Genomic DNA, 27,633 nt, shown 5'->3' on the forward strand with positions numbered 1-27,633 from the left:
AAACACTTTATTTAACAATAACAATCATGTAAAAAAGCAGGAAATACATGGTGTACAGTAATCCTTTGAGCAGTGTCAGTTACACTTACAATATTAAAAAATCCTTAATATTTCTAGCAACCTACGTTTCTAGGACTTCCCATCAGTTTTGACCAAAGAGACTTGTCGGCTTCCTACTGGCAACTGTCTACTGTGTCCATGTGAAGGAATGTGAGCGGGGTTCTATGGCAATAGCTTACAAGCAGTGATGCAAAAAAAGACACTGGTTTTAGTCTCCTCTGGTTGATCCTCATTCGGAACAAGGATGTTGTAAAGGAATGACAGATGGCACACAGTCAGACAGAAAGCCTTCTGAGCACTGTTCTCCAAACAGCTGGAATCTTCGTTCCAAGGAAGAGTCTCAAAGAATATCAGACCAAGTAACCAATAGGGGACAGAAAACAGAGGCTCTATATTTTTCCATTTAAATGGTTTTACATGTACTTCATACTAATCATTTACATTGGTTTCTGTTGCATCCTACCCCACATACCTACCAAAAAAAAAAAAAAAAAAAATCAAACAAAGAGACATGCTATTTGGACCAAGTCTAATCGATTACTGCATGTTTTATCATCCTAATGAAGAAAGCAACATGTCAAAGATAGAAGAAATTAAATATGCAACGTTCACGAATTGTGTACGAATTGTGTGGGGGGGGTAAAGGGAGTTTGTTCTTATTCCTTGGGGACATTAAATGAACATAGCTGTCCCTCTGTTGGGAGAGACTGCACTGTGTCTGTCAATGGTACATCTGTACCCCTCTGATCTTACTACCAGTGAGAATGCATTGTTTGTCGGTCTCTACACCACATTGGAGCAACTCTTTGCTGGTAACAGAATTGGCACAAATAATTAATGACTCTTATGTAATCTAACAACATTGCCCACTCCAGCAGATGTCTGAGCAATCGTATCATTACCCATCAAACCGGGCGAGATATTATTTTTATGCTTATGAAACAGCCATTAAAGGAGAAGCACACTGAGATTTTCCTGTTTATGTAAATGCATGTCTACCACTCCTGTGGTGTAGAAGCCCAGTTTTACAGATGGTTTAAGAGATTACTAACATTTCTTATTACATACCATTTCATTTCAATGCAGTGACCAGAACTGTATTTACTGTTTAAATACCTGAATTAATATTGTATTTATCTTTCTGCTGTCAAACTTCAAATTCACAAACCTGCAAAGAGAGAGTACAACAGTGACCTTCAAACAGGCCAAAAATACTGAGCAGCCCAAACTGCCTTCACCCCAATGGGTGGTTTGGAGGAAGAACAATAATAAAAGCAAACATGAAATCTTAAAAATCAATAAATAAATTCCTTAAGTATATTACTCTGAGATGTGAACTCTGCTTTGTCTTGCAAGCCTAAGTGCTCACTTTTGAGGTGTTTTCATTCAAATGAGGTGTTTTGTCAAAAAAATTCTCTTACAGCAACTCCCACAACATTCCCCTCTAGCAAAAGTACCACACCATTCTGCCTGACCGAAGTCAAACCAATTACACAGCAGGAAAACAATTACCTGTACAGATGGCTTCAAACAATAACAACATTAATAATGATAATAAAATACATGTAGATGTTTCAATTTTAAACCATCAATGTTGACTCATTTTTAGAAATGCCTCATATTAACAAATGCCACCATCAAACAGAATGTGTTACGATGTGTTGGAATGTGCTGCGAGGTGAAGAGCAGGGTGCCGCTGAAGGGTGCGCACCTCTGCTTAGCTAATCTCCAGTTCAGAGAGAGAACCCAACTGAGTCAGAGCCAGATCTGATGTGAGAATTAAAAAAAAAAAAAAAAAAAATAATAATAATAATATATATATATATATATATCATAAAACTCCCTGAGATTCGATCATGAAAAAGACTCACGAATCCAGCAAGGACACACTAATCAGCTGAAAAAAATTACATCATTACAATAACATATGGTGACGATGACAGACTGGACAGGCTTGTGTTTCTCTCCCAGTGTCTTTCAGTTCTTTAAAGCCTGCAGGTTCAGCAGTGCCGTTTGGCATTTCTTCTACGTTTGTGCGGGTTGTGCAATTTTCAGCATGTGTGTTTCGGCTGCCATCCTTAGAGATTTGAAATGAGATGCATTCCAACGGCCCCAACCTCAATTAAACTGGACAGACATGAAAGGCTGGGCATAGAGGACAAGCCCAGCAGTTTGCGATGAGGGGCGCTCTGAAAAGCCCCCGTCCCCCAAGCTCTCTCTAGCACACATACATGCATGCACACAGTGCAAGGAAGCCTGTCCCTCTCACACAAGTCTGCTGACCTTTGCCCTGTTTGCATCCCCTCTAGGCCACGGGACTGCAGGAACAACTTGAATAACACTAAGCCGACGGACTGGGCTATGCGGCCCGAGCTGCACATTTATCTGGAAATAGTGCAGCTGTTTCAGGAAGATTTTAACAAACAAGCTCTAAAAAGCAGAAGTGACATTTCACAGGCAACAACACCTTTCTGTCCCTCTTCTCTTGCTGTACTCAGTTTCAGCAGACAGGGGTGTTGTGTCACAGAATGTGCAGAATCTTATGTTTTGTACACCTGGGCAACACACAAAAACAAACCATAGTTTATATCCTCTACTCTCTGGTGCACAGACTGCAGTAGGCCCAAGTGTACAGCTAGCACCCCACAGCTGCAAAAACCATTCTCCTCAACACGGTGAACAACCACCTGTGTAGATATATGTGTAAGTATGGATAAGTGTAGAACTTCCTACTCAATTTCAGGAGACCAGGAGGTTTGCAGGTCTCTCTGGGTCTTGGAGCTGGGGAGGGTGGCTAAGGTGGCTTAAATCACCTAGGACCAGGGTCATGTATCCTCGGTCTACAATATAATATTACCTAGATGTTTACCCTAGCCTACAAATGGGTCTTCATTACAGTTCTGAATAGGTCTGTCACCAAATATCACACACACACATAAAAGCTCCAAACAAACTGATATACACAAGTGTTCTGTTTCTGTTTCAGTAAATATTCATATTCCTCCTCCTTGGGTGTGGATTATTCCAGAAAAACGGTCACAATCATTCTGCCATTACTCTGTAGGACTTTACATGCATTACCCATTAGCACTGTAACTGAGGAGTGTACATTTCACATCTCAATCTGCACACTTCTGTTTGTGCTCAATCCAATTGGTCAATCTTTAAAAGAGAGACTTCTCATCTCAATGGGACCAAGTAAAATGAACAATGGATCACAGTGGTAAAAGCAAAAGAACACTTAAATGCACTTAAATGTTCTATGAAGAGTCTGTCAAGGACCGGAAATTCTACTCATTTGCAATTCGAGCAAGGGAAAAACAAATGTGAAAATGTGGTCATATGCTCATGAAGAAACAAAAGCAAACTAGACTGGCTAACATCCACCCTAACTGCCAGTCACTAGTTTATGAACCAGTGTCTAATCTAAAAACCAATGTGGTGAATACTTACTCGAGGTCAGGAATTCCCCGGTAGAACCCGAGAGTTGTGAAAATGATATGGGTGAATTTATCTGACTTTAGTCTACACATGTTCTATTTAACGTGGGCAAACAGATGCAAAGTTCCCAGTCTAAAGCATTTTAGAAACAGACCCTAGTGGCCAACTATGTCTTGACTGTGGGAGCTTTTGAAAGCAACATGAAGAAATGATGGAGAATAGTGGTAACGGAATGAAAAGGGATCCAGATCCTCCGATTGGAAAATGAGCTCTGAGAATGCACGTTATGTTCACGAATGTGCACGCACACAACCCCTAGACTGTTGACCGGACAAACTCTCCAGAGGAACTTGGTTAAAACATTTGAAGATGTGTGGTTTACAGCAGACAAACTCACAATGGGGTTGGCAGGAGGATCAATCAATCCTCTCTATGCTGCTCTCTTCTCACGTGAAGTGTTCCACAATACTGTCTTTACAAAACAAGAGCAATTTTCAAGACAAAAATAAAATATGCAAATATTCAAGATCCAGCTAGTTTAAAAAAAAAAAAAAAAACCAACATTTACCCAAAAGACGACAAATCGGCAATCAGAATTTTGACATATTTGTGGAGATACTTTGGTAATAAACTGATGAAACAGGGTTGCCGTGGTATAAAATTCATATAGAGCCCACCATCATCCTCATCTATAGCTTCCAGCGATTGTACAAATACACCCTATTTTCTCCTTACTGTCACTACATGACACTGACTTACTGATTCCCATCAATGCTCTACCTTCGCCTCCAAGCCATCCAAAACACTAGGGCCCAGATTCAAGAGCGATGGGCACTGTGGTTAGATTGAATCTGGGTCTGACTCCCCAAGGAGCGCAAGGTACAGCACTGTGTGAGAGCCACAGCCACCGTCGGCTGCGGTGACCAGTCTGTGCCAGCGACCGGTCTGTGACAGGGCTGGAATGCTCATGAATGGGGCGGTGGTCTGTGCTGAACGGAACCCTTGTGCAGAGGCTGGGTGATGTCATCGTTATGCCGTTGTCATGGTTGTAGGAGTGACAGCGGGGGGAGTCTTCACCAACAAACTGCGACAGGGCAAGAGAAGGGAGAGACTGGCTATTAACCTTTTTCTTTAAAATCAGCCATTTTGATTTTTTAAAACAAGCTAAACAAGTTCTACTAGGGCATACTGGATGCTTATTGCTGTGTGTTTTTGGTGAAATCATTCCATGCACCTCCAGCAATGTGCTACACCAAGCGATTGCTTTAAGTCAAGGCATCCCATTACCTGGTAATGCATTCAAATAGTGGCAATGCCATTGAAATATTCACCAATAATTCAGGAGCATAATTAGAGACAGACAGCTCCTGTGCAGTCCTTAAGCTTCCCTCCCAATTGTCAAATGGTCCTGGAACAGCATCCACCTCTTACATTGAATGACTGGAGACAAGAACATGGGTGGCTATGCTGACCCAGGGTCAGTTCTTGGTGGCAGAAAGAACATAATTTACACAATGATGTGCTGAGGCCAAAGGAAGAGCAGCAGACCATCTGCTCTGGACTGCAGGACTGCAGCTGTTCATCTCAGCATCACCGATTTAATCAGACATCACTTCATTGAGAGTAAAACCTGCAGCCTTGTAGTAACAAGAGGTCATTGGAGAAAGGAGCCTTACCAGCTGTCCCGGTTTCAGCAGAGGTAAGCCCGCCACACTCCAGCGAGTGCACAGAACTGGTGGGGAAAAGGATGATCAAAGGCATGTCACATATGCACACAATCCCACAGATGCACAGTGACAGTTTACAGCACACATGTATGTATGTGAGGGCTATGACAATTATCTTAAGCTACTAGCTAGCTCAAACAAGTTTGGTTTAGAAAAACCTGAACAGCAAATAAACATGGAATGTAATCACACACAGCTACACATGAACTCTCAGAAACAGTATGTTAGCATATCAGTTAGGAACCTCACCAACACTGCCATGTCTGCTAAGATGCTAACTTTATACTCGCCAGCCAGCAAGTTATAACTGTAAACCTTGTGTACAACCCCCCTGTACACAAAGTGGGATGTTAGCCTATGCCAAAGGCACTACAATCCTTCTTTCTGATACACATTTAAAAAGGAAGACGCTGGTGACAATCCTGAGATTCAAGTAAGTCTTGAATAGTACCTGGCTCTTACAGGCAGGCAGGCTAAAGTTAGGAAACCACAACATCAAGTGTGTGTCATCTGAGGGACACACAAAAAAACAACACACACACAATAAAACACTTTGCAAACCTGGTGATGCGCCCCCCTCTGGTCTCCTGTCACCTGCTCTCCATCCTGGACACACCTTTGAGGGATTTATTCTGGACAGCAGAAAACACATGAAAGAAGGAGCCATTACATTACTTCCTGCTGGATGTCATGTGACATCCTTCACCTTTGTCCCCAAAATGCAGGGCTGTACATCAAGATTTACAGCTTTCCTACTGAAACACAGCAACTTCAGCACCGGGACTTTACTGAACTTTAGCTGGACTTTACACACTGCTGCTCCCAGGGCCAACACAACTGTCCAATGTGCAATTTGCAATCATCCTTTTGTTTTTAAGATCTGAAGGGGACCGAGGACTGTTCTAAGATGCACTTCTTGTTATTTTACTTGAAGTGCGTTTGAAGCTGTCAGAATAAAATGATAAAGTGAAAAACAGAAAGGCAAGATCATTCAAACCTGGCTGTAATGGTTCTAGCCTAGATGACAACAAGCTAACAAAGTTGTTAAAGGCCAAATGCCAAACACTTCTTAAATTAATTTATTGGACAACTCTCTCCCTTACAGCCTAAACCCAAATAAAACATGATGCTTTGGCCAACCTGACCCAGCCACCATTGACCCATTTCATACAAATGATCAAAACAGTGGCAGTTCAGAAGCCATGCTGCATTTTTAAAATCTTAAAAAGCCTACTGGGGGAGGGACCCATTATATATTATATATATATATATATATATACACACTCACACGCACACATGCACCCAAGCACAATCAACTCATTTGCTCAGACACAGGGCAAACTTCCAGCTGTCAGCTGCAGTAGATGCACAAAACTGCTGTTGTTGGTTAGTACCTTGTGTTTCGGACACTTCATGGTGAAGTTATCCTCGTTCAGCATGCAGTCTGCAGGGAGAAACACAGGCGCGAGTCATTAAAAACAGGACAGATCCGCCGAACGACCCTGGAGTTCAGTGGGATCACTGCGATAGCCTCCCACACGCTGGGAACAGGCAGCAGGCTGCCATCCATCCAAGAGGTTCAGCTGACTAACACTGCAGCCTACACAACACATTCACTTCATAATGCTTAATGCAAGCATGTACCAATGCTCTCAACTGCTGATTACAATTAACACTGACACTGGCAGCTAGGAAGATTAAGAACCTTTCTTTGTGTTTGGGGTCTGTGTGGTGTTATTACTGGGCCATGTAAAGTTGCACATACGATTCCTGGATGGGGCACTGCTGCTGTATCCTTGGTCAAGGCATTTTAATGCTACATTTAAGTACCTTGCTAAAATGATACACACACTTGCCTTAGACTGATCATTCTCTCTGATAATGCTGACTGGTGCAAAAAAGATGCATTATTATAATCAAGGTGGTTTATTTATATGGAAATGAATCCCTGGATGTATTACTTAGTGGCAATGTGTACTGCAGGTGGTGGTTGGTAAAACCCCAGACCAGATATCATCTCCAGTCACACTCACCTGTATGAGGAGGAAGTGATGTCAAGAAACACCCACCTGACAGCACCAACAGGCAGTGATCTTAGGAAACATCTGCGTGACAGCTCAGGCAGAAAGTGACCTCATGTGACGGGGGCACTCACCTGACTGCACCGCACAACTGTAGTGGTATTTACTGGGGCAACCTTTGAAAAAGCAGCCTAGCGTGGCACCGAGCCCGTGGCATGCAGAGCACACCTGGAGAATAGGGAGGCAAATGACATCAGCCTACTAATGCAGGAGCTCATCTGATCCTTTCTGCCAAATTTTACTTAATGACAGCCCAAACAAATCTGTAAATTATATTCGAGATAATTTAATCGAATCAAACTTCCAAATGACACTGGACACCTCAAATAATCCATGACACCCACTTCCTCCACCTGAAGCCTGCGTCTGACTTGTGTAAAAAGCCAAACAGCGTGAGAGGACAATGTCATCAGCAGAGCGCTGAAGAGCACTATTTTTAAATTTCCTGTCTTTTCTGTGCTCATCCAGTCTTGTCCTTCCACTTAAACACTTTTGGGGGGATTTAATGAAGGACTAAAGGACACAGGATGACCTTTTTCATTACGGCCGGTTACATATTTGCTCATGCCATTTCCTTTTCAAGAAACTTGTATTTTTCTGCTGCGCCCACTGAAATGCTCTGGAGACCATCTTATGTTGCCGACAGCAGGAGGGTCAATCATAATTTTGCAATCATACTTTTGGCATGTGCGTACTTGATGTGTACCACGGGACAAATCTCACCGTCTCTTGCGCGAGCCTGATGGCCTCTTCCAGCCCGTATAATTTCCCTCTGACCAGGAAGACACCCGCCGACCACACGCCACAGTCCTCATGGACCCAGAACTCCGTGTTGGCAGGTGGTGTGGGAGTGTCACTTTGGTCACCAGGGTTGAGGCGCCGCCTCTTGGCCGCGGGACTCTGGGGGCTGCCAGCATCCGAGACCTGCCCATGGCGAGCCACCACCTCCTGAACTGCCCCTGGCTTCCATCCCCGCCCGTAGCAGGAGGAGTCCGAGTCGCTGCAGGCCTCGTTGTCCTCAGGTCCGTGCCGGATGGAGGGTGCCCCAGGGCCTGCACGGCGACCGTGGGGGCGGTATGGCCCGTGGAGGTCTCCGAGGTCCATGACGTTGGCCGAGTGGCCACAGAGGCAGCATACCTGCTCCCTCTGACGCCGGCCCTCAGCGTCCAGCCGGCCCAGCTGCAGACAGGAGGTGGTGGGGACCGCACCAGTCGCCGAGCCAGGGCCTGCCGGGCACCGCGACCCCTTCTTCCTGCCATTCTCCTCCTCCGGGTAGTTCACCACAGTGCAGGTGGAGAACTCCCCCCCGTCTAAGCGCACGTAGGGTGCGAAGGCGTCAGCCCTGGCCTCCCTCTTCTCCTCCCTGTAGGTGGCGTACTTCAGCTTGATCTCTGGCTCCTTTGGGGAGAACATGGACGACTGGCCACCTTGGCCACGCTTCTTCCGCTTTTTGTTCTTCGCTGGGCCCCCCGGCGAGGCTCCAGTAGGCTGGGCCCGGCTCCTCCGCCGCATCTTCGCCCGGGCAGGGCTTCCTGGGGCCTTTCTCTGCCGGTCAACCCGGGACGGAGAACCCTCCACCCCCTTTCCGGCTTCCCCGGTGCCTGCAATAGCAGCAGGGATGGGTGGTCCCATGAATGATGTGCTGGCATCACCAGAGTCGCGGAGGCTCGCGTTCGCCTGACCCGAGGTAGAGCGCCGGCTTTTTTGGCCACCGGCAGTGACGTCATTCCCATCGCTGTCATCCTCCTGCAACAGAGTCACCGTCACACTGGCCTCCTCAACCTCCGATTCATGCGCTCTCTCCTTGGGGGCCCCGGAACTGCCACGCACTTTACTGGCCTGAGTTTTAGGGTTGGTGCATTTCTCGGAGGGCTGAATATGACCGGACGATTTGCACCTAAAAGGGGTGATGCTCCGCACGACAGCCTCCAGCCTCATCCCCCCCTGCCTTGCACAAGCAGGTGATTTCTCCCTTTCAGCTGTTCTCTCTTCCTCCAATGCATTCCCGTTTAGATGCTGCTCGGGAACATTCCATTCCTTCTTGGGGATAGGGTGCACTGGTCCTGTCGGCTCTGATAGTTGGTCCTGAGGCTCTGGCTGTGTCCTGAACATTTCTGCCACCCCCATCAGTGGTGCTGTCAAACCGCTACTGACAGGTACTTCTATGACATCGCTGTCATTGCTACAGCTGTCCTCTGGGGTGGTGGACACCTCCACAAGCTCCACCCTGAACTTGGTACCCTCGCCCTTCACTGGTCTCTCTCTAGTGATGTCATCAGCAGCTTCCTCTGCCAAACAGCTCTCTGCGCTGGGAGAATTTAACGCCTGTGGCAGAATAAGTGCATCCTCCATTTCATCTGATGAGCTTTCGCCAGGGGACAAAGGCTCCTCCAAAGTGACTATGCAGTCCTTGTTTAAAGGACTGTGAAAGTTTCCAGAAGCTCTGCTTCCCTGGGGAGAACCTATCCCTCTGGGTCTGGAAGTAAAGTAAGAGCCTCCTGTAGTTTGGAGCTTTGAGGGTTTCTCCCGGGAAGACTCCAAATCCCACAATTCCCTGCTCACACCATTCTGCAGCCCTCTCTTGTCTCCTGCCCCATCCTCACTGGGTCTGCTTGCGCCTTTGGCGAGACTGTTCAAATGGCTGGGTCCAAGCCTCGATGCGCCCCAGGGACGACTGGCGCCAGGTGTCCCATTCACCTCCGGGGTCTGTGCTGGGAAGCAGGCTAATCTTCCTCCCCTTCCCCCATCACCTCCTCTCAAGCTCTCCATAGGCAAGGCCATAGGGTATGCCTCCAGCTGCGACCCCATCCCACCAGTGGCCTGCCTGTGGTGGCCCCCTGCGTACTCCCTTGCCATAGCATCAACCTCAGAGTCGCGATTTGGGGAGCCCCGTGAAAGCCCATCGGCAAATGCTGGGACAGCCTGGAGCCGAGGGGGGAGAGGGCCCTGGGCAGAGAAGCCGTGGGAGCTACTGACATAGGACAGCGTAACAGTGGTGTTAGAGAAGGCGTCGTCTGGTCGGACGCGCCGGGATGGCGGGGGGGCGTGGAATGGAGAGTCCCCCTCCTGGAGCCCCGGCCCCCTGCTGTCTTCCCCACCACGCCACCTGGGTGCCCTTGCCACATGCAGTGGATCCATGGGGACAGGCTTCAGATGGCTCTCTCTGCGTCTGCTTGACAGGTCGAAAGCCAGGCTACAGGCAGAGGGGGATTCTGGGAGTCCATCCTCCATTGGCTGCCTCTGAGGTAGGGGATCCATATCGACTGCAAAACAAGTAATGTTATCGTGAGTATGGGGATAACGAGGGTTCAATCAGGCCAAAGGTTTACGTCATGACACAAACAATTATATCAGCATTACAGGGTAATGTTTCAGCCGTCGTAACAGATTTTTGAACTTTTAGCGGGTTTTCTTTAATATCTCGTCAACTTAACATCTGCTGCGGTAAAACCACACCAAACCACCCAAAAAATCTTCGGTTCGATTTTCGGTCGGAAAATAAACAAAATCAACACCAAGCTCGAAACATTAGTTTAATTTTTCCTAGCAACAGGGAACAATGCAAACGTAATTTGTAAGACATTAAAACTTTGTTTCAAATCATGCTTTCTTCCACGTGCCCCCTGCTAGTTTATTAGTTAGCGTACTATCTTGCCGTACTCTTCTTCAGCAATACTCCTAAATACAAGTCCCGAGATAAATATAAAGCGACAAACTATCCGAGATATCTACATTGACCGATCATAGTTTAAGATATCTAAAGGTTCTTTACATAGGAAATACATTTATCGCAGCCCAGGGAAATTACAGCTACAGAAATGCGTTTCTAAAAGGTGTGTTATTAGCTACTAAACTACGCGGAATGACAAGCTAAATCTGACAGTAGCTTGAAACAGTAGCTACCGACAGCTAGCCTGCGAGCTAACGTTACGAGCAAGCTTTCACACCAATGGGTTAGCTAGGTAGCTGAAGCCACACTAGCTAGCTAGGAATCAGCCTAAACCTGAACACTTTATAATTACCTAACCAACTATGGGTAATTACCAGTCGACTAATCAGTTACCGATGAACACAGTCCTTGGATGCACAAATACTATAATCCTACTCCCGTCATTTTGTCTGACACTTTACTGATAGTTAGCTAGCTAGACAGCTAGTTGGCTAAATTAGCAAGTTAGCTAGCTAGACACTATTTTATTTAAAACTGAATTGCAACTCTGCTAACGTTGGCTAGCTATCCAAATTAGATGGCATAAAAAGATGACCCTTTTCATACTCCGATCGCAGTCCCTGTCTACCTAGCGATCTATTGTCACAGAGGCCAGTGTAAGACAGGCCCTTCGCATCTGAAACAAAAGAAGTTGCGTTAGCGTAGATGGCTAGCCGATGTTTGCAGTCTCTACGAGAAAACTTACCTAAACTGGAAGGGGGAGTTTAAAAAGGAGCGATTCCATCAGACCACAGCGACAGTCCTCATCTTTCTGGAGGTCCAGATTTCTTCCGTACTCTCTGAAAGGTAACGGCTAGCTAACTGATCTGCATCTACTCTGCGGTCTTAGTGAATTAAATAAACAGATGCGCTAGCTATCTTAGCTAGCTACAGTGACGCCGTACTTCCTGAAACCCCTCAGTAACCGGAACGGACAGAGCGATGACTTCACTTCACGGGCAAACCAGCCTTCATCTTGTAGCCGTACGCAAGGCATGATGGGCGGCATTTATTACACAAAGGGGAGGGGCCGTGTAAATAGTAACAATGAAAAGTGGTACGATTAACTTATAAATTATAAAAATATACTATGCTGTAATCCGTAAATCCAATAGCTATATAAAGCACCGGTGTAAAATTTCTTTATATTAAATTAACATTTTTGGTGACTGCAGCATTACATATACAGGGTTTCATATTTTCATACTAAAATTAAATTTCTGAATGCTCAGGGAGACTTAACATAGTTAAAACGAAAAAAAAGTCAAATGACAGGAACCAGTCACATGTATTCCGCATGTACGTTTGTAGGTTCATGCGCTAATAGTTTGAAAATGAATTTGCTTGAAGACACCCTAATCCGCAGTGATTCACGAAGACTGCAATTTGACGTATTCTATTTACATTTATTCATTTGACAGACGCTTTTATCCAAAGCTACTTACATAGGTTACAGTTCTTTACAATGTTATCCATTTATATAGCTGAGGCAATTGTGGATTAAGTACCTTGCCCAAGGGTACAGCAATAGTGACTCAGCGGGGATCGGACCGGTAACCTTTCGGTTACGAGTCCTGCTCCTTAACCATTGCGCTACACTGCCACCTTTTATGCTGCACATAAACACAATTGATAACTTTTATACACACATACAACACGCACACACAGTTCATACTATATATACCCATACAACTCACCACAACATACCTCTGTGTAGGTAGTTGTTGTCAGGTGCAGAGAACAAATGAATGGCTACAAAAATTATTGGCAGGCCTCCAGCAAAGTGTTGGCGTATTATTGTGATGATGGTATATATTGTGATTCTATTCGTGAGATTTCTCTGTGTGTTGGAATTTCAGTATGCCTTCCTCTGAATTTTTCTCAGAGGATGGGCCAAGATTCAGTATCAGGCTGGAGGCAATGTGTATGTGTTACCTGTTACCTAAAATATACATTTAAATAGATACATTTTACACTTTAATGTCCTTACTCTGGAATTATATTTAATGTATCTAATGTAAACAGTGTAAGGTATATGAAGTACATTTTGACCTTCATGCCCTGTTGGTCTAAACTGCAGTTTCTGATTTTGATGCATTGGTTTTGTGGTAATCATCTGTACCATACAATGCAAATTCAAATCACTGCAATTTATTAGTTCAGAGATTTGGATCAAGGTGAGATGAAACGCATGCTGTCATTACCTTCAGTCTTCTTTCTGATGGATGAACAGACTGGTGGGAATCTTAGACAGGAACGGTTATAGTCAAGTCCTGATAACTGCATGTGCTGAGACTGCTGATGTTATGCACTTAACAGGAATATGCACATAACAGAATAGTAAGTAAACTGAGAGGGATTTACCGGGATCACCAACCTTCTATGCAATAAAAAGCAGTATGCAGTTATATGATATACAGTTATAGGCAGTTAACTATAATAATGACTTTCCCCCAAATTGCCAACAGATTTAATAGAAATACATTATTAAGGCACACAATTAAAACATGCACGCGCACACACACACACACACAGACACAGGCACACATATATACACACTTAAACCTTGTTAAAATCTTCCAACCCTGTTTAATCACATTCATTTAGAAAGATTCTTTCCAAAGCATCTTTGCTCTGTCATAGTTTTTCCCAATTGCTAACACACTATAACCGGTTCCTTCAGCAAGAAAACCTATAGCCTTGCCTCATTTCTCAAAAGATACACACTTTTCTCACAACTGTAAACACTATTCACATGTTTTCACACAAGTTTCTATGGTTAAAACCGTTTTTGCAAAACTCTATGTAAAAGTGGCCAAATGAATCATTCACTGCACTACATGTTCATTCAGCAAACACACTCAACCGATACAATACACTCAAGTCATTATCATCCGAACTCAAAGAGCACACCTTTCCCCAGGTGTAAACACAAAGCCACTAAATTAGTGACACACCAATCAGAATCACAGGATCTCTATAAATAGGGCCATTTATTTGCATGCGATCTTTGAACTTGATGGGATGCCTCAGCCCCATGAGTATATCTTTGTTGATGAGGCAGGGTTTAACCTCACAACAAGGTGCAGAAGGGGACGGAACATCATTGGTCACCGTGCCATTGTGAGGGTTCCTGGCCAGAGAGGAGGCAATGTGACTCTGTGTGCTGCAATCAGTAATCAAGGGGTCCTCCACCGCCATGCCACTTTGGGTCCATATAACTCCGCACATCTGCTTGAATTCCTAGGTCAACTTTACCAGCGACTTCAACAGGAAGGGGAACCAGGGCAACCAGAGCAGTCCCAGTATGTTATCATCTGGGATAACGTTAGTGTCCATCAAGCTGCTCTGGTTCGTGCCTGGTTCAATGACCACCCCACATTCATAAATCTTTTTCTACCTGCATATTCCCCATTCCTCAATGCAATAGAGGAATTTTTGTCAGCATGGCGGTGGAAAATGTATGACAGTAACCCCTACACAGGAGAAAACCTCTTGATTTCCATGGAGGAGGCCTGTGGGAATGTGTCCATAGAAGCCATCCAAGGCTGGATTAGACATACCAGGGCATATTTCCTGCATTGCCTGGCCAGGGAAAACATCCTTTGTGATGTTGATGAAATTTTGTGGCCAGATCCAGACCAGAGAGGAGATGATGATGCAGAGTAGTTGTAATTAGATTTACAGTATGGAATTACATTTGTTTATCTTATGTATATATAAATATTTTTTGCAAGTTTTTCAATTTTTTTTTTCAAAATTGTACTCTGCCTACCCTATGTGCCACCATTCCTTCCTTATGGTTTTCTGGAAATAAAGGGTTGGAAAATTTCTGCTCTCTTCATACAGTAATTTGTCAGTGTGACATTGTAAAGGTGTTATATAGTATTGCTTTGAATGTCTCTTGATGGTGTCTTCCTGTACGGGTAATCTGTATGTCAGTAAAGTTACAATATTACAAAGTTCAATATAATGCAGATTCTCAAAAAGAGAAATTACATTTTGGTAAGAGTGTTTTGAATTAATCCCTCTAGTGGGATTAATGTAGTATGTGCTTTTGATTGCTTGTGTGTATTGTCTGAGGGCAAAGTTTGATTTCGACCGTAAAGTTAGCTGGTTGTACAGATGAGAATGACGTTTTGAGAATGTGTGTGTAGTTTTGAGAAAATGGTGAATGTTTCAGAAAATGTGTCTTAGCAATCAAGAAAAACTGTAACAGGGTTCATTCAACAACTTTATTGACATTGATTTCATATCTGCAGCACACTGGAGCTTACATAAATAACTCAGGAGAATCAGAGTGGATGGGGCTGACATGTAATGTTCCACCAGACTGCACTGTAAACCTGGAAAAATGTAAAATATGTGTCTGTGGAAATCACGTTCATCCAAAAACTAGAGCCATCTGCCCTGACGTTGTGAGGGACACAGAGGGAGACATTATAATCATCACACAGACCAAAGCCTACATTACCCACAATGCCAAAGGCCAGTTATTGTTCAGGATAGAGGTAAGATGCAACAGACTCAGTAATAAGTAGCCTATGCTTTGATGTTCATCTATTAAATATGTACATATTCACTATGATATTTACACGTTTAAAACAGTAGCTTACACAGTAGTGTTTAAAATGGACATGAGAGCCCCATTTTAAAGTAAACTGAATATTTAATATAGAACTTGGCAATCAAAAGTCACAGTAAATGGTACGCCTTTTCCAGACATATTATGCTTTATAATATAATATCATGTTTAATATAGAAGGTGTGTTATCAGTGTCACAGTGCTTCTCCAAAGGGATAATATAGCTAAAATGGTGTCTCTTGATGTACATTGAGGTTGCAATATCAAAACTGCTTTGTTTCCTGGTTGTCAAACAGGTGAAGCCTTTGCTCATTGGTTAGGCCTTCCTTCAGACTCTGGAAGAGGAACCGACACAAAGCAAATGACATCATTGCCCATCATTGTCAGGTGATTAGCATAAGGTCTGAAGCCCCCAGCAGCAGTTTTCCAGACACAGTAATGTGCTTGAGGCTGTAGCGCTAAGCTAACATGCTAGCACAGGATCTGCCTCTTACTGGATAAAAGCAGTCACAGAAGACTGCTTTTATCACACTGTCCATATGTTTGTGGGTAAGCAATTGGTGGTTTGGTATTTTCAGTTGACTGAAACAATGAATGTGAAATGAATGTGAACAATGAATGAATGTGAAATGAATGTGCAGCAAACAATAAGGACTAAGGACTGCAATTATTATTATTATTATTATTATTAAATTTGTTACTTACAAACACACAAGGTGTATTTCCATCAGACATCAGTAAGGAATTCCTCTTTGAATTATACAAGAGGGAAAACAAAACCCCCCCACCAACCCCCACTGCCAATCCAGGAGAATGTGGACAAGCACATGCCCTCCTCCGAGACACGTGATGTCAGCCGGTGCTTCTTTTCGCACTGCGGTCCACAAGCTAAGCTAGCACAGAGATGAATCGGAGGAAGACATTTCATATGTAGCTTTGGTACATGGACCACAGGTGCCCGATCGACCAGTAGGGGTCGCTGTTGCTAATGGGACCGAAGCCCCTGCTGACGTACCCACCCTTATCTCCGGCAGAACGAAGCCAATGTGCACCGCCTGTGAGCTCCGAACGAGTGCTTTCACCAACTGAGCCACTCGGCACTTCCAATTCTAAGCCAACTTCCAATTCGAAAATCATTGTTTACTTCACAGTGCTTTCCATTTTTCTTTCATCTCAAGTAGATAAAATTGAAATGAAATCAATGACCCCCCCCCCCCCCCCCAAAAAAAAACATGCCAAAACATAAAAATTGCTGTGTGTGTAGCAGCACAGACAAAAACAACAATCCATGGAGTTTGGGAAGTACTGACACAGAGTAATTATAGGAAGACATCTGGGAAAGCAGTAGCACTGAATACAAGGGATGAAATTTGCACTCTGCTTCTAGGGAAAGTCAGAGGTGTACACCTGTTTTAAGTGTGGGAAGTGTGTGTGTGTGCACACATACACTATATGGACAAAAGTATTTGGCCACACCTGTTTTTCAGGGTTTGGGCTAGGCCCCTTATCTCCAGTGAAGAGCAATCTCAATGCTTCAGCATACCAAGACATTTTGGACAATGCTATGCTTCCAACTCTGTGGCAACAGTTTGGGGAAGGCCCTTTTCTATTCCAACATGACTGTGCCCCAGTGCACATAGCAAGGACTACAAAGACGTGGTCCTGACCTCATAAATGCTCTACAGAATGAATGGGCACAAATTCCCACAGAAACACTCCAAAATCTTGTGGAAAGCCTTCCAAGAAGAGTGGAAGCTGTTATAGCTACAAAAGGGGGACCAACTCCATATTAAAGTATATGTATTTGAATACAATGTCATTACAAAGTAATGGTCAGGCATCCGAATACTTTTGTCCATATAGTGTATGTGTGTGTGTGAGTACTTGAGTGAGAGTGTGCTTGTGTGTATCACTGCTTACGTGTGTGTGTGTGTGTGAGTGAATGTGCACATAATGTATGTGTGTACACAGTTTGGCATAGTGGTAAGGAGTAGGGCTTATACCCGAAGACTTCTGGTTTGATGCACTGCTCTTGTACGCTTGGGCAAAGTACCTAACCTCATTAAGTATCCAGCTGTGTAAATGGATAAAAACTGTAATGGTAAAAATTGTAAGTCACTCTGGATAAGGGTGTCTGCTAAATGGGTGGCAGTGTAGCATAGAGGTTGCTAGTTCGATTCCCCGCTGGGGCACTGCTGCTGTACCCTTGGGCAAGGTACTTAACCCACAATTGCTTCAGTAAACATCGAGCTGTATAAATGGATAACATTGTGAAAAAAAAACTTGTAACCATTGTAAGTTGTTCTGGATAAGGGTGTCTACTAAATGCCAATAAAAAAATGAAAAAATGATGATAATGTAAAGTGTGTGCATGCGTGTGTGTTTGCATGTGCAAGAGTGAGCTGACTTTCAAATGACCGTCATGTTTTGTGTGCGTCGGCGTAACTGTAACCGAGTGACTGCTCCGTGGACGGTCAGTGCTGGACGCCTACACACCAGGGAGCCACTTGCTCTTGGCAAGGGAGGAGTGTGTGCTAGAGTGAGAATGCTCCCTTTTTTCTCAGTACATCTACAACTACACATCCACAGACCAGTAGGTTCATAAGCACTTAAGCACTCATCCAGCCACTGCCCCAGTTATACTTGATGAAACTCTCCTGCCCAGTTAGTGGTTTAAGGAGAGCCGGAAAACCTGGTGAACTCCAGAACCAGACATTCTGGGCCTAACCTTTCTCTATGTGTAAGAGCTGTCTCAAAAGCAAAGAGAACACCATTCTCATGGCCTCATAGCATCTATTGTATGTGGTAACCTTGTGGTGTTGGCATATGCTTACCTTTGACCTCAAAATGCGGTCTGAACTTCTGGCAGCTGTGGTGGCCATCTTCAGAAAGTCTGGGTTGCTTTTGGACTTCATGATGTCTAACATGAGAAAAGAGAAACCGTCAAGGAACAGTCAGCACATGAGAAACAGTACATGCGAAACAACATACATCAGCCACATACAGTACATTAGTCATTGTAAACCATTGCTTAAGCTCTTATGAATGCTCTATAATCTAGTGAAATAATGCCCATGAAGTCTCTGTGTATGTTTTATGAGTGGCTTGCAAAGGTACATGCAACGCAAAGTCATAGTCCTGCCTATCTGCGCTGGGGACAGGGCTAACAGGGAGTAGCATGGTCTTATACCATAACCACTCTGCTCGAGTTCCTCCAGGAATGGCTTCCCCATTGCATCGTGGGCCTGCTGCAGCTGATCCCGGAGCAGGGCCAGGTCACGTTCTGCTTTGGCTCTGACAATGCTCAGCTCCGTGTAGGTGTCCTTGTACTTGTCTGTTGCAAACTTCTTATCCTGGATGAGGCAGAGATCATGATTAATAATCATTATTATCATCATTCTCAGCAGTAGTAGAAATAGTAGTATTACTAGGTACAGCAATACCAACAGGAGATAATTATACAAGACAATACTCTGGTATTTTCCCAGAAGTCTAACAGTTTGGCTCTCCAACACATGAAATTTGGAGCAAATTAAAATGACATTTGTAACAAGTCAACAGCATATTGTGTTTTTTAAATCAGACATACATTTTATTTGAAATCACTTTAATATTGCACATAACACTCCGGTTTCCTAGTTCTGCATATCCAGGGCAACACGCAGGGCTTATATTTTTTAAGTACAGCTGGATGTTTGCTGAAGCAGATCAGATTTGTCACCTTGCTCCAGGACACAGCAGCAGTGCCCCAACTGCCTGTTAACCTCTGCTCCACACTCCCACAGTCATACATTGGCCATAATAATTAGGCCTGTATAACATTAACTTCAAATTCCAGCTGAGATGCAAAATGGCTGCATGTAGCACCCATCACCACCCAGATGGGTGCTACACATTAGTGGTGATAAAGGTGAGGCTGTGCTGTGCTGTGAGAACCTTGAAAGGTACTACATAAATGTAATCTATTCTAATCGTCATCATCATCATCATCTGTTGGGAGCTCTCCTTTCTGACCCACGTGTCTTCCTTAAGCTCCTTAACACTTTGCTTGTTTTCTCCCCACTCTCAGAACTCACTCTTTGGGTGGTCTGTAGCTCCTCCTTCAGGGAGCTGACCTCCTGCTTCAGGTACTGCACCTCGGACTCCTTCACCCGCAACATCACCTGAGACAGACAGAGAGGGGTTGAACACACGTGCCTAACTGCCTCGTGTCCAATCGGAAATGACTGTAGCAGTGTAGAGTCCTGCATGATGTATGTAACTACAAAAGAAGCACAATTTGGTGACATCTAGTGGCAAACAGAAAAAAATAGTGACAGAAATGTTTATTTCAGTCAGTTTTTTATCCACTTTAAGACACCAGACATTTTACTGTCTCACTGCATTACTGTGATTTTTAAAATTCTGCAATAGATGATACCATTCTCCAAATAAGAGTATTTCTAACAAGAAATTTTTCAGTTGAAAAATCTTGATAGGAAGGATTAGCAATTTTAAATTCATTAACTGAACTTCAGTTCATTCCCTGAATTGACAGAAATAAAATGGAATTGACCCCAACTGAGCAGCTAATTGTTTTACACTGTATCTAGGCCTATGAACGACTTTGCAGCTATGCCATGTTGGATCCCCTTTAATCAGTTACTGATTTCAGTGAGCCTCATGTGTTTCGGTGTAGTCTGGTGAATTCTGACCTCCAGCTCATACGCCTCCTTCCCCGGAATCAGGCCACAGGTGTCTCCTTCGTCCTGACAGGTCATCGAGCGCAGCTCAGTGACCTCCATGGCCAGCCGGTTGTTCAGGTCCTGTGAAAACAGCACCTGGGTCACTCACACCTTTCAATTACATTTCGAAACCTTGAGAAAGGCTGGTAACCTGAAAACACTGACAGCTTTGTTTCTGAGCTGCTTACTTCTTTTTGGGTTTTGGAATTTGCAATTGATATATGAGGTAATTCTTTGTGTGCATGCTTATGTATATTTGACAATATGCATTTCTTCATTTTTGGTGTTACATTAAAGTGACATTAAAATACACTTGGTAGTTAAGAGTTAATAAAATACAAATAACTGTAAGAGGCAAATACCCTGCCCCCCCACCCCTCACAGCACTGGACTTAAAGCAGCTTGAGGAAGGACCTTTTCAAAGCCAAAACCTTAACAGCTGTGCTTACAGACCTGGATGTGATTACAAAATCAAATGGTGACCCAGGCAGTAAATACTAGCCAAAGCAAATCTGATACTTTGTCTTTCAGTCCATTCCATAATGTACTTAATACAATTCTTCACACCAAAGAGGAATGTATGTGTAGCAAACAAACACACAGCTTCAACACAGGTATAGATAAAAATGAAGGAGTGACTCATGAAATGGCAAAGATTTACTATATTTCTTACATATTAGGTGAGCATCTTTCTTTTAAGTTGACACCAAAAACAATCCTGAGCGAAATAAGTTAAAACAGACACTCTGTTTAGTGTTCTGAAGAGTTTCTACATGCCGGCAGTGTCACAGCAGATGGGGGAGCATGCAGGGGAGTAGGCCTGAGACCTAAATCTGCACCCTGCAGCCGCGGAAGTGTCTGCGCACCTGGGACGCCCCCTCACCTGGTTGTGAGCGCTGAGCTCCTGGTTCTCCCTCTGACACTGCAGGAGTGCCTGCCGCTCGGCCTCCAGAGCAGAGGCCAGGTGAGCGCTCTCCAGGCACTTCTGGGAGTAGTGCTCCGACACAGCCTGCAGCTCCTGCTGGAGCAACACCAGCTCCTCTCTGCATATACAATATACATGCAAACACATACACATATGTACTATGTATAATATATACACGTACATATGTTTACATTTTTACTAAACTAGAAAAACAAACTTACTCGTGCTGCCTCCGGATCTCCTCGATGTCTGCGCCCTCCGTGCCACCGTTCGCCTTGCAGGCCTTCTCCAGCTCCCTCTCCAGCTCCAGCTGGTGTGCGTTCTTCATGGCCTCGATCGCTGAGGATGTGGAGAAACAAGAGTTCAGATAAACAGGAAAAACATGGAGTGCCTGCCTCAGGTGCGGCAGGATTAGATTCAAAGAGTTTTCTGATACCATTGAGACTTTTTTCCATCCTAAACTGTCTAGTGCCAAATCTAAAGCTTTTTAAGATCAGTTTGGAGACTTGGTAAACTGATTGAACTAAAATGGTATGGATATTTTTCTCCTACAACACATTTTGCCATTGGTTGTAGTGTATATTCCTTGCTTAGCCAAAGATCATTGAATGCTATGCACTGCTCTTCTCCTTTGGGAATAGGCCCAGCCACCTGCTAGAATAGACTGGATGGATGGTTGAGAGATGGACAGATTAATAGTGGTGCACACATCTTGAAATCATAATGTACAACATCATGACATATGCATCATGATGTTGCTTAGTAGTGCTAAATTGAGAGCTCTGCTGTGTGGAAAATTTCGCAGCACTGCTTCAGGCTCATGTGCTCTGTTTCACGTTATTGTGTCACCACAGTTTTCAGAACAGATCAAACATCCAGCCTTGGCCCTGGGTAAGCTGGTCCTCCCTTTGGCCCCGCCCCCTCACCGGCAATGGTGGCCGCCGTCTCCTCTGCCAGCAGCCTGTCTCGGTCCCGCCGCTCCTGCTCCAGATCCCGCTGGTGCTGCTGCTGGAGCCCCTCCATGGCCTTCTGGTGGGACTCCTCCATGGCAGCGAAGCCGCGTTCACACACCGCCTGCAGGGAGAGCAGGTGAGCAGAGTACTCAGAAAGGTTAGTGCCACTGTTCCGCTCCCCCACAAACTATACACGATGACTAGGGGTGTTTCATTGAAAGCACTGTGGTATTTAGTCATGAACTCCAAGTGAAAACAAAGTTTTCCTTGTTGATACTTGACATTTTCTTGATATTCTTGTACAGTATCTTTTCAATTTTAGTGATCACAAACCCACAATGTTGTATCAGATTGGAAAATGTAACATGCTTGAACATGTTTCCCAAAGACAAAGAGTCATAGTGGTTAAAGAAGACACACCTCCAGTGGAAACTGCAACCACAGTCTGGCAGGTAGAGAATGTGAGTATCAATAAACAAACTATGGTGACACAGGCAGTGAGAAAATCCTTGTGGGATATCTTGCCAATTGCCAATCCAAATACCATTTTTTACAAAGGGGAACCTTGGGGAAGAATCCAAAGCTAAATTCCATGTATTCCAACAAAAATAATTAGGAATGACAGCTTTACTTTGTTTTCTTAGAAACCTGGGAGTATGTGACAAATGTATTGGAAAAGATGACGTTAGCTAACTCAAACAGCTAGCATTTGCATATTGTGGGATTCAATATTACCAAATGGAGTGGATTAATGTTTTGGAGATGTTTGTTTGAGGAGCCCCATATGTGAACATAACGGCAAATGATGTGTAAACATGAACAATTCAAGGTAATAAAAGTGGACAGCTGCACTGTGTTTTTCTACAGAGCTGGCACTACAGATGGCTCAGTCTGGCTAAAGTAGAAGCATTTAATTTCCCTCCAGAGGAATACACTTGTTTTGATAGCTTCATAGCTTCATGTTTTTTTTTTTCCTTGCCAGATACAGGAAATCAGGAAATTAGTAACCTGAACCCTGTTCAACTGATAGCAAATTAATTGTATTTCTGGTTTAAAATGGGAATTATATTCTGGAATTATTTACTTATATTTTTAATTTCAGATTTTGTTTGATGTCATGATAGCCTGTCAAACATCGAGATTGTCTTGCATACCTAGGTAATATTATTATAAGTACTGCATTTACAGTAAATAGTAATAATAATAGTATTAAGAAGGTCAAGATACTGTATAATGCATACAACAAATAAAGAATCTTGAATCTTGAATCATGTATAACAAAAAACCCACAGACACACCCAAAATGCCACAGATGAGTAATACTACCACCTTAAGGTCCTCGAGATCCTTCTCATACTTCATACGGAGTGACATCATGTCCTCTTCCTGTTCCTCATTCCCCCACAGGGGGGCAGTGGACCTGCCCTCCATCAGGACGCGTGTTGAGGGAATGCCTTCCCCACTCGCTGGACTCCCAGGGTGCACCACTTTGGTTCTGAGCACCTCGATCTGTCTCCTGAGTTCAGCACAGCTTGTGCAGCCCATTGGAGCCGCTTGAGCCACGGGCTCAGTTTCCCTCAGGACCCTACTCTGAAGCAGCAGCCAGCTTATCAGATAGGAAGCATGCGTCTCCAAAGCTGCTCCCCAGACCCAAGCTGACCAATGTCCATTCTGGCTCTGTAAGTCACCCAGCCTTTGGGCCAAGGCTCGGAGTTCAACACTGGCAGAGGCCTGAATGGCGAAGGCTATTTGATCCAGCAGAAATGCCTTCTCCTGTAGCGTCTCCATGAGGTCTTTCCTGATGAGACCACTTGCGGAATCATCAAAAAGGTTGCAAAAGTCTGAAACACTGTGCTTAGTTTTAACATTTGTGTCTATTTCATGTTTTTCAATAATACCCAAGTTTCCCTGAGTTCTACTCCCATCCTCTTTCATCCCTGTACTTTGAATGTCTCTGCTGTTTAGTAAATCCACCTTTGGAGAGGGGAAAAGCCTTTGTGCCAAGAGTAGCATTTTCCTCTCCACCGTCATGTGTTCTGCCAGATCGCGCACAAAGCCGTTTGCAGGCTCACTTTCCTGCACCTGAGATGGGCCAGCCTCCAGAACATTCAGCAATCTTCCCCAGAACTCTCCCTCCAACAGGAACTTCCTCATCATAGCCTGGTCCACACCCTCTCCCTCTGACTGGACCAAATCGGACCCGGTTCCCTTTTCTGCTGTACTCAACAACTCGCTCATCACCCTTTCCATGTTCATTTCTACTTTTCCTATAACCTCTGATAGTTTGCCCAGGGCCTCAGACTTCATCCTGATCGCCTCAGCCGCTTGCTGGATCCTATCGGCACCTGGGTCACATCTTTCACTGCTCTGCTTCGTTCCCTCCTCACCCCCATACACTGCACTGTACCCTCCCTCTGACTTCCTGTCTCCCTCCAGCTCTTCCTGCTGGATCCTAACCTCACTCTCTGCGCTTGACCCCCCTTGATCTCTCTTGCATTCTTGGCTTTTCCCCTGGAGCTCTTCGATCTGGGCACAGAGATTGCTGCAGGCCCCCTCCGCAAGGTGGAGCTTGTTCTCCTGAGCTTGTTCCTCTGACAGTTTGGCTTCAGTGACTTCTGTTTGCGGGTAAAGCCACTCCCAATTTCTCAGCAGGGCTTCCTTGCTGCAGTCTTCCTCTGCCTGGAGGCCCTTGCCCTTCAGGGTGGCCTCTTTTGGGTGCAGCCGCCCCTCGGCGTCCATCTCCGCTAGCTGGGCCTTGAGCCGCTCCATCTCCTCTGCCATGAGGGGGCTCTGCTGCCTGGCCTCCTGGCTGGTGAGCGGGGCCTTCAACCTCTCAATCTCCCTGTTGGCTTCAGTCAGCTGGTTCACCATCTCCTGGCAGCGCTGCTGGAGTGTCTTGTTCTTGCTGGTTAGCAGCTCCACCTCCTGAGCCAGCTTCTGCTCTTCCTTTGGCCGCTCTGTGGCATGGCTCTTAAGCTCCTCGGTCCTTCCCAGCATGCCCTCCTGGCCAGGCAGGTAAGACTCAGCATCACCATGCAGGCCCAGCAGCCTCACCAGCTCCCCCACTGACACGGGACTACCATCCAACAGCAGGTCCTTCAGCCCCTGGGGCCTGCCCTCACTGTCCCGCAGCAGGATGTTGAGCTCTTTCACGCGGATGCCCTCGGTTTCCTTGGCGACCGGCCCGTGGGTTTCGGGAGGGGAGGAAGGGGACAAAAGCTGTGCCTGCATGCTGCGTTTTCTCTCCTCCTGCTGCTGCAGCAGTGTCACAGTCTCCTGGTACTTCCTCGCCAAATCCAGCACTGGCAAACTGGCTGCTCTCTCTGGGCTCTCAGCCTCAAGACTCAAAGAATCCAGCTTTGGAAAGGGAGACCAGAGATGTGGATTAGTGTTCAGCAGAGATGACCAGAGCAGGTTGCTCATGTGGAAATCAAATATGAATATCTCCATTTACTTAAAAAAGGGCATGAATATTCAACATATCTTGAAGGAAATTAAATATCCAACATATGACATATGGGGAATATGAATGACAGCAGACATAAAGGCAGGGTCTTTGACTGACAGCATATATCAAGGCGGGGTCGTTGATTGACAGCATATATCAATATTGGGTCTTTGACTGACAGCATATATCAAGGTGGGGATCTTTGACTGACAGCATATATCAGGGCGGGGCCTCTGACTGACAGCAGAGGTGAAGGAGAATGTCCCGTGCTTACCGGTGAGCAGACCTGTGGCTCCCGCTTCAGAGCTGAGCCCAGCTGGACCTCCGTCTTTTGCTGGCTCTGGTCCAACTGCTGCTGGTGGTGGGTTTTCAGCTGTGCCCTCAGCTCCTCGACCTACAGCAAAATGCCATATGCATTTACAGAGCAGACTGTGACGGAGCTGGATCAGTAAATATCTCTCACATTCACCTCTCACATTTGAGAAATTTGTATGGCATGGCTGCTACTGAGACACTACCAAATATTGATATGGGCCTAAGCAAGGACCCTGGAACAACAACTGCCTTTCACACAAATCAGTGCAGATTATGATCAGGATGGAAGGGAAAATGATCCTGGATCAGATGGGGACTGGAAAGACATGGACTACAGCTGCAACACATGTAGCCAGTTGACCAGTAGGAGGTGCTCTACTGTGTAACGCATCAGTGTCTTTTTAGCTTCTTTAATGCCCCTAGCATGGATTTGCAACTCATTTTGTTTGTTTGTAGCTGTGATTTCATTGCATGTTCATACACCTTTATTATGATGTAATGGTATAATAATGGACAGCAGTGTGGTGCAGTGGTAAGGAGCAGGGCTTGCGACCGAAAAGTTGCAGGTTTGATCCCCACTGGGGCACTGCTGCTGTACCCTTGGGCAGGGTATTTAATTCACAACTGCCTTAGTAAGTATCCAGCTGTATACATAGAAATTTTGAGTTGCTCTGGATAATTGCATTTGTTAAATGACAATAACGTACTTTAATGTGATAATGCTGTTTAAAGATGTGCTGGCTCTGCAGATAGGCAGACAGGAGTACAGACAGATGGATAGACCCACCTCTCTCTTGTAGGCCTGGAGCTGCCTCTCGAGCTCGGCACTGCCTCCACAGGGTGGTTCTGTGGACACGACTGGGGACAGGGCCACACGTGACTCCTCCCTGCTGGCCGTGCGCTCCACCTGCAGCCATCGCTGCTCGATCTCCTCCTCCACTGTCCATGGCTGCTTTGTGCCCCGCCCGGGTTTGAGGGAGGAGCAGGGTACTGCCTCGTACTCGCGCACCCCCCTGTGTTCCTCCCCCGCTTCCCCTGCCAGACCCTGTGGAGGCTGCGTCTCGGGCATGGCCCGGAACCCCGCACAGTCGACGGTCTTAGCGCGCCCCTCCCGTCTGCGTGCCCGGGTGCGCGTCCTCTTTGACCCTGCCTCTGCCGTGAAGGTCTGTGTCACATCAGGCTTGGGGAGACCATGAGGGCTGATCACATCACGGAGACAGTTATTATTTGTATTATCATTTCATTATTAATATTTTAATTACTCTTATTTAGTGGTGGAACCATTATTAGCAATATTAGCAATAACAGTATAACATCTCACAAGTCAAATGAGTCTTCAGTGGCTCTATCAAAAAAAAAAAATCCCAAGAAATGCGTTTGGTTCTACACACAACTATAACTACTTTGTAAGCACCTCTGAATAGGTGAGTGCTTGCTACATCCAATGAAACAGAAAAAAAATGTGTTTGCATTCAGATGCTGGCTTATTCTAAGGCACTTCACAATTTTGTCAGGCTAATCAGATAGACACATTCATTATTAGTATGCCGCATAACACACTTATCCTACAGAGAAAAGTCCTGTTAAAATTAAGTTAAAATGACAGTAGAGAGGCACACACATAGAGCTAATAACTTACTGACATTCTCCTGGTTTACTGTCTTA

The 27,633-nt window shown here is 45.0% G+C and overlaps 2 protein-coding genes across 4 annotated transcripts in view; both read right to left on the reverse strand.

Annotated features, from left to right (window-relative positions):
- Positions 1 to 4,115: 4,115 nt before the first annotated feature.
- Positions 4,116 to 11,923, reverse strand: LOC118794722. Its single transcript, XM_036552983.1, has 7 exons — positions 11,725 to 11,923; positions 8,033 to 10,572; positions 7,384 to 7,477; positions 6,623 to 6,672; positions 5,790 to 5,860; positions 5,178 to 5,233; positions 4,116 to 4,585 (listed from the first exon to the last, which is right to left on the reverse strand). The coding sequence occupies exons 2-5, from the start codon at positions 10,565 to 10,567 to the stop codon at positions 5,819 to 5,821; spliced, it is 2,721 nt and encodes a 906-aa protein (XP_036408876.1). The 5' UTR covers positions 10,568 to 10,572; positions 11,725 to 11,923; the 3' UTR covers positions 4,116 to 4,585; positions 5,178 to 5,233; positions 5,790 to 5,818.
- Positions 11,924 to 15,244: 3,321 nt separating this feature from the next.
- LOC118794268 (myosin phosphatase Rho-interacting protein-like) overlaps positions 15,245 to 27,633 on the reverse strand; it is a 33,451-nt gene continuing 21,062 nt past the window's right edge. For 2 of the 3 annotated variants that reach the window (XM_036552485.1, XM_036552484.1), the window contains exons 14-24: positions 26,756 to 27,167; positions 25,928 to 26,047; positions 23,535 to 25,562; positions 22,179 to 22,326; positions 21,474 to 21,591; positions 21,211 to 21,370; positions 20,298 to 20,408; positions 19,680 to 19,766; positions 18,746 to 18,956; positions 18,438 to 18,523; positions 15,245 to 15,938 (exon numbers count right to left, since the gene is read on the reverse strand). In XM_036552485.1, coding sequence (XP_036408378.1) covers positions 15,867 to 15,938; positions 18,438 to 18,523; positions 18,746 to 18,956; positions 19,680 to 19,766; positions 20,298 to 20,408; positions 21,211 to 21,370; positions 21,474 to 21,591; positions 22,179 to 22,326; positions 23,535 to 25,562; positions 25,928 to 26,047; positions 26,756 to 27,167 — 3,553 coding nt within the window. In that variant the 3' untranslated portion in view covers positions 15,245 to 15,866. The remainder of the gene's footprint in view (positions 15,939 to 18,437; positions 18,524 to 18,745; positions 18,957 to 19,679; positions 19,767 to 20,297; positions 20,409 to 21,210; positions 21,371 to 21,473; positions 21,592 to 22,178; positions 22,327 to 23,534; positions 25,563 to 25,927; positions 26,048 to 26,755; positions 27,168 to 27,633) is intronic. The other variant, XM_036552486.1, reaches the window with a different exon arrangement.

This window comes from Megalops cyprinoides, chromosome 19 (genome assembly GCF_013368585.1).
Source record: "Megalops cyprinoides isolate fMegCyp1 chromosome 19, fMegCyp1.pri, whole genome shotgun sequence".
NCBI classification, from domain to species: Eukaryota; Metazoa; Chordata; class Actinopteri; order Elopiformes; family Megalopidae; genus Megalops; species Megalops cyprinoides.

Bases quoted from the DNA above. Each gene is read 5' to 3' on its own strand.
- LOC118794722 (XM_036552983.1), bottom strand. From the start codon at position 10,567: ATGGATCCCCTACCTCAGAGGCAGCCAATGGAGGATGGACTCCCAGAA. The intron at 7,478-8,032 runs GTGAGATTTGTC...CCTATTCTCCAG, and splicing joins TCAGGCTCGCGCAAGAGACG to GTGTGCTCTGCATGCCACGG. The intron at 6,673-7,383 runs GTGAGTGCCCCC...TTCTCCCTGCAG, and splicing joins CAGTTGTGCGGTGCAGTCAG to ACTGCATGCTGAACGAGGAT.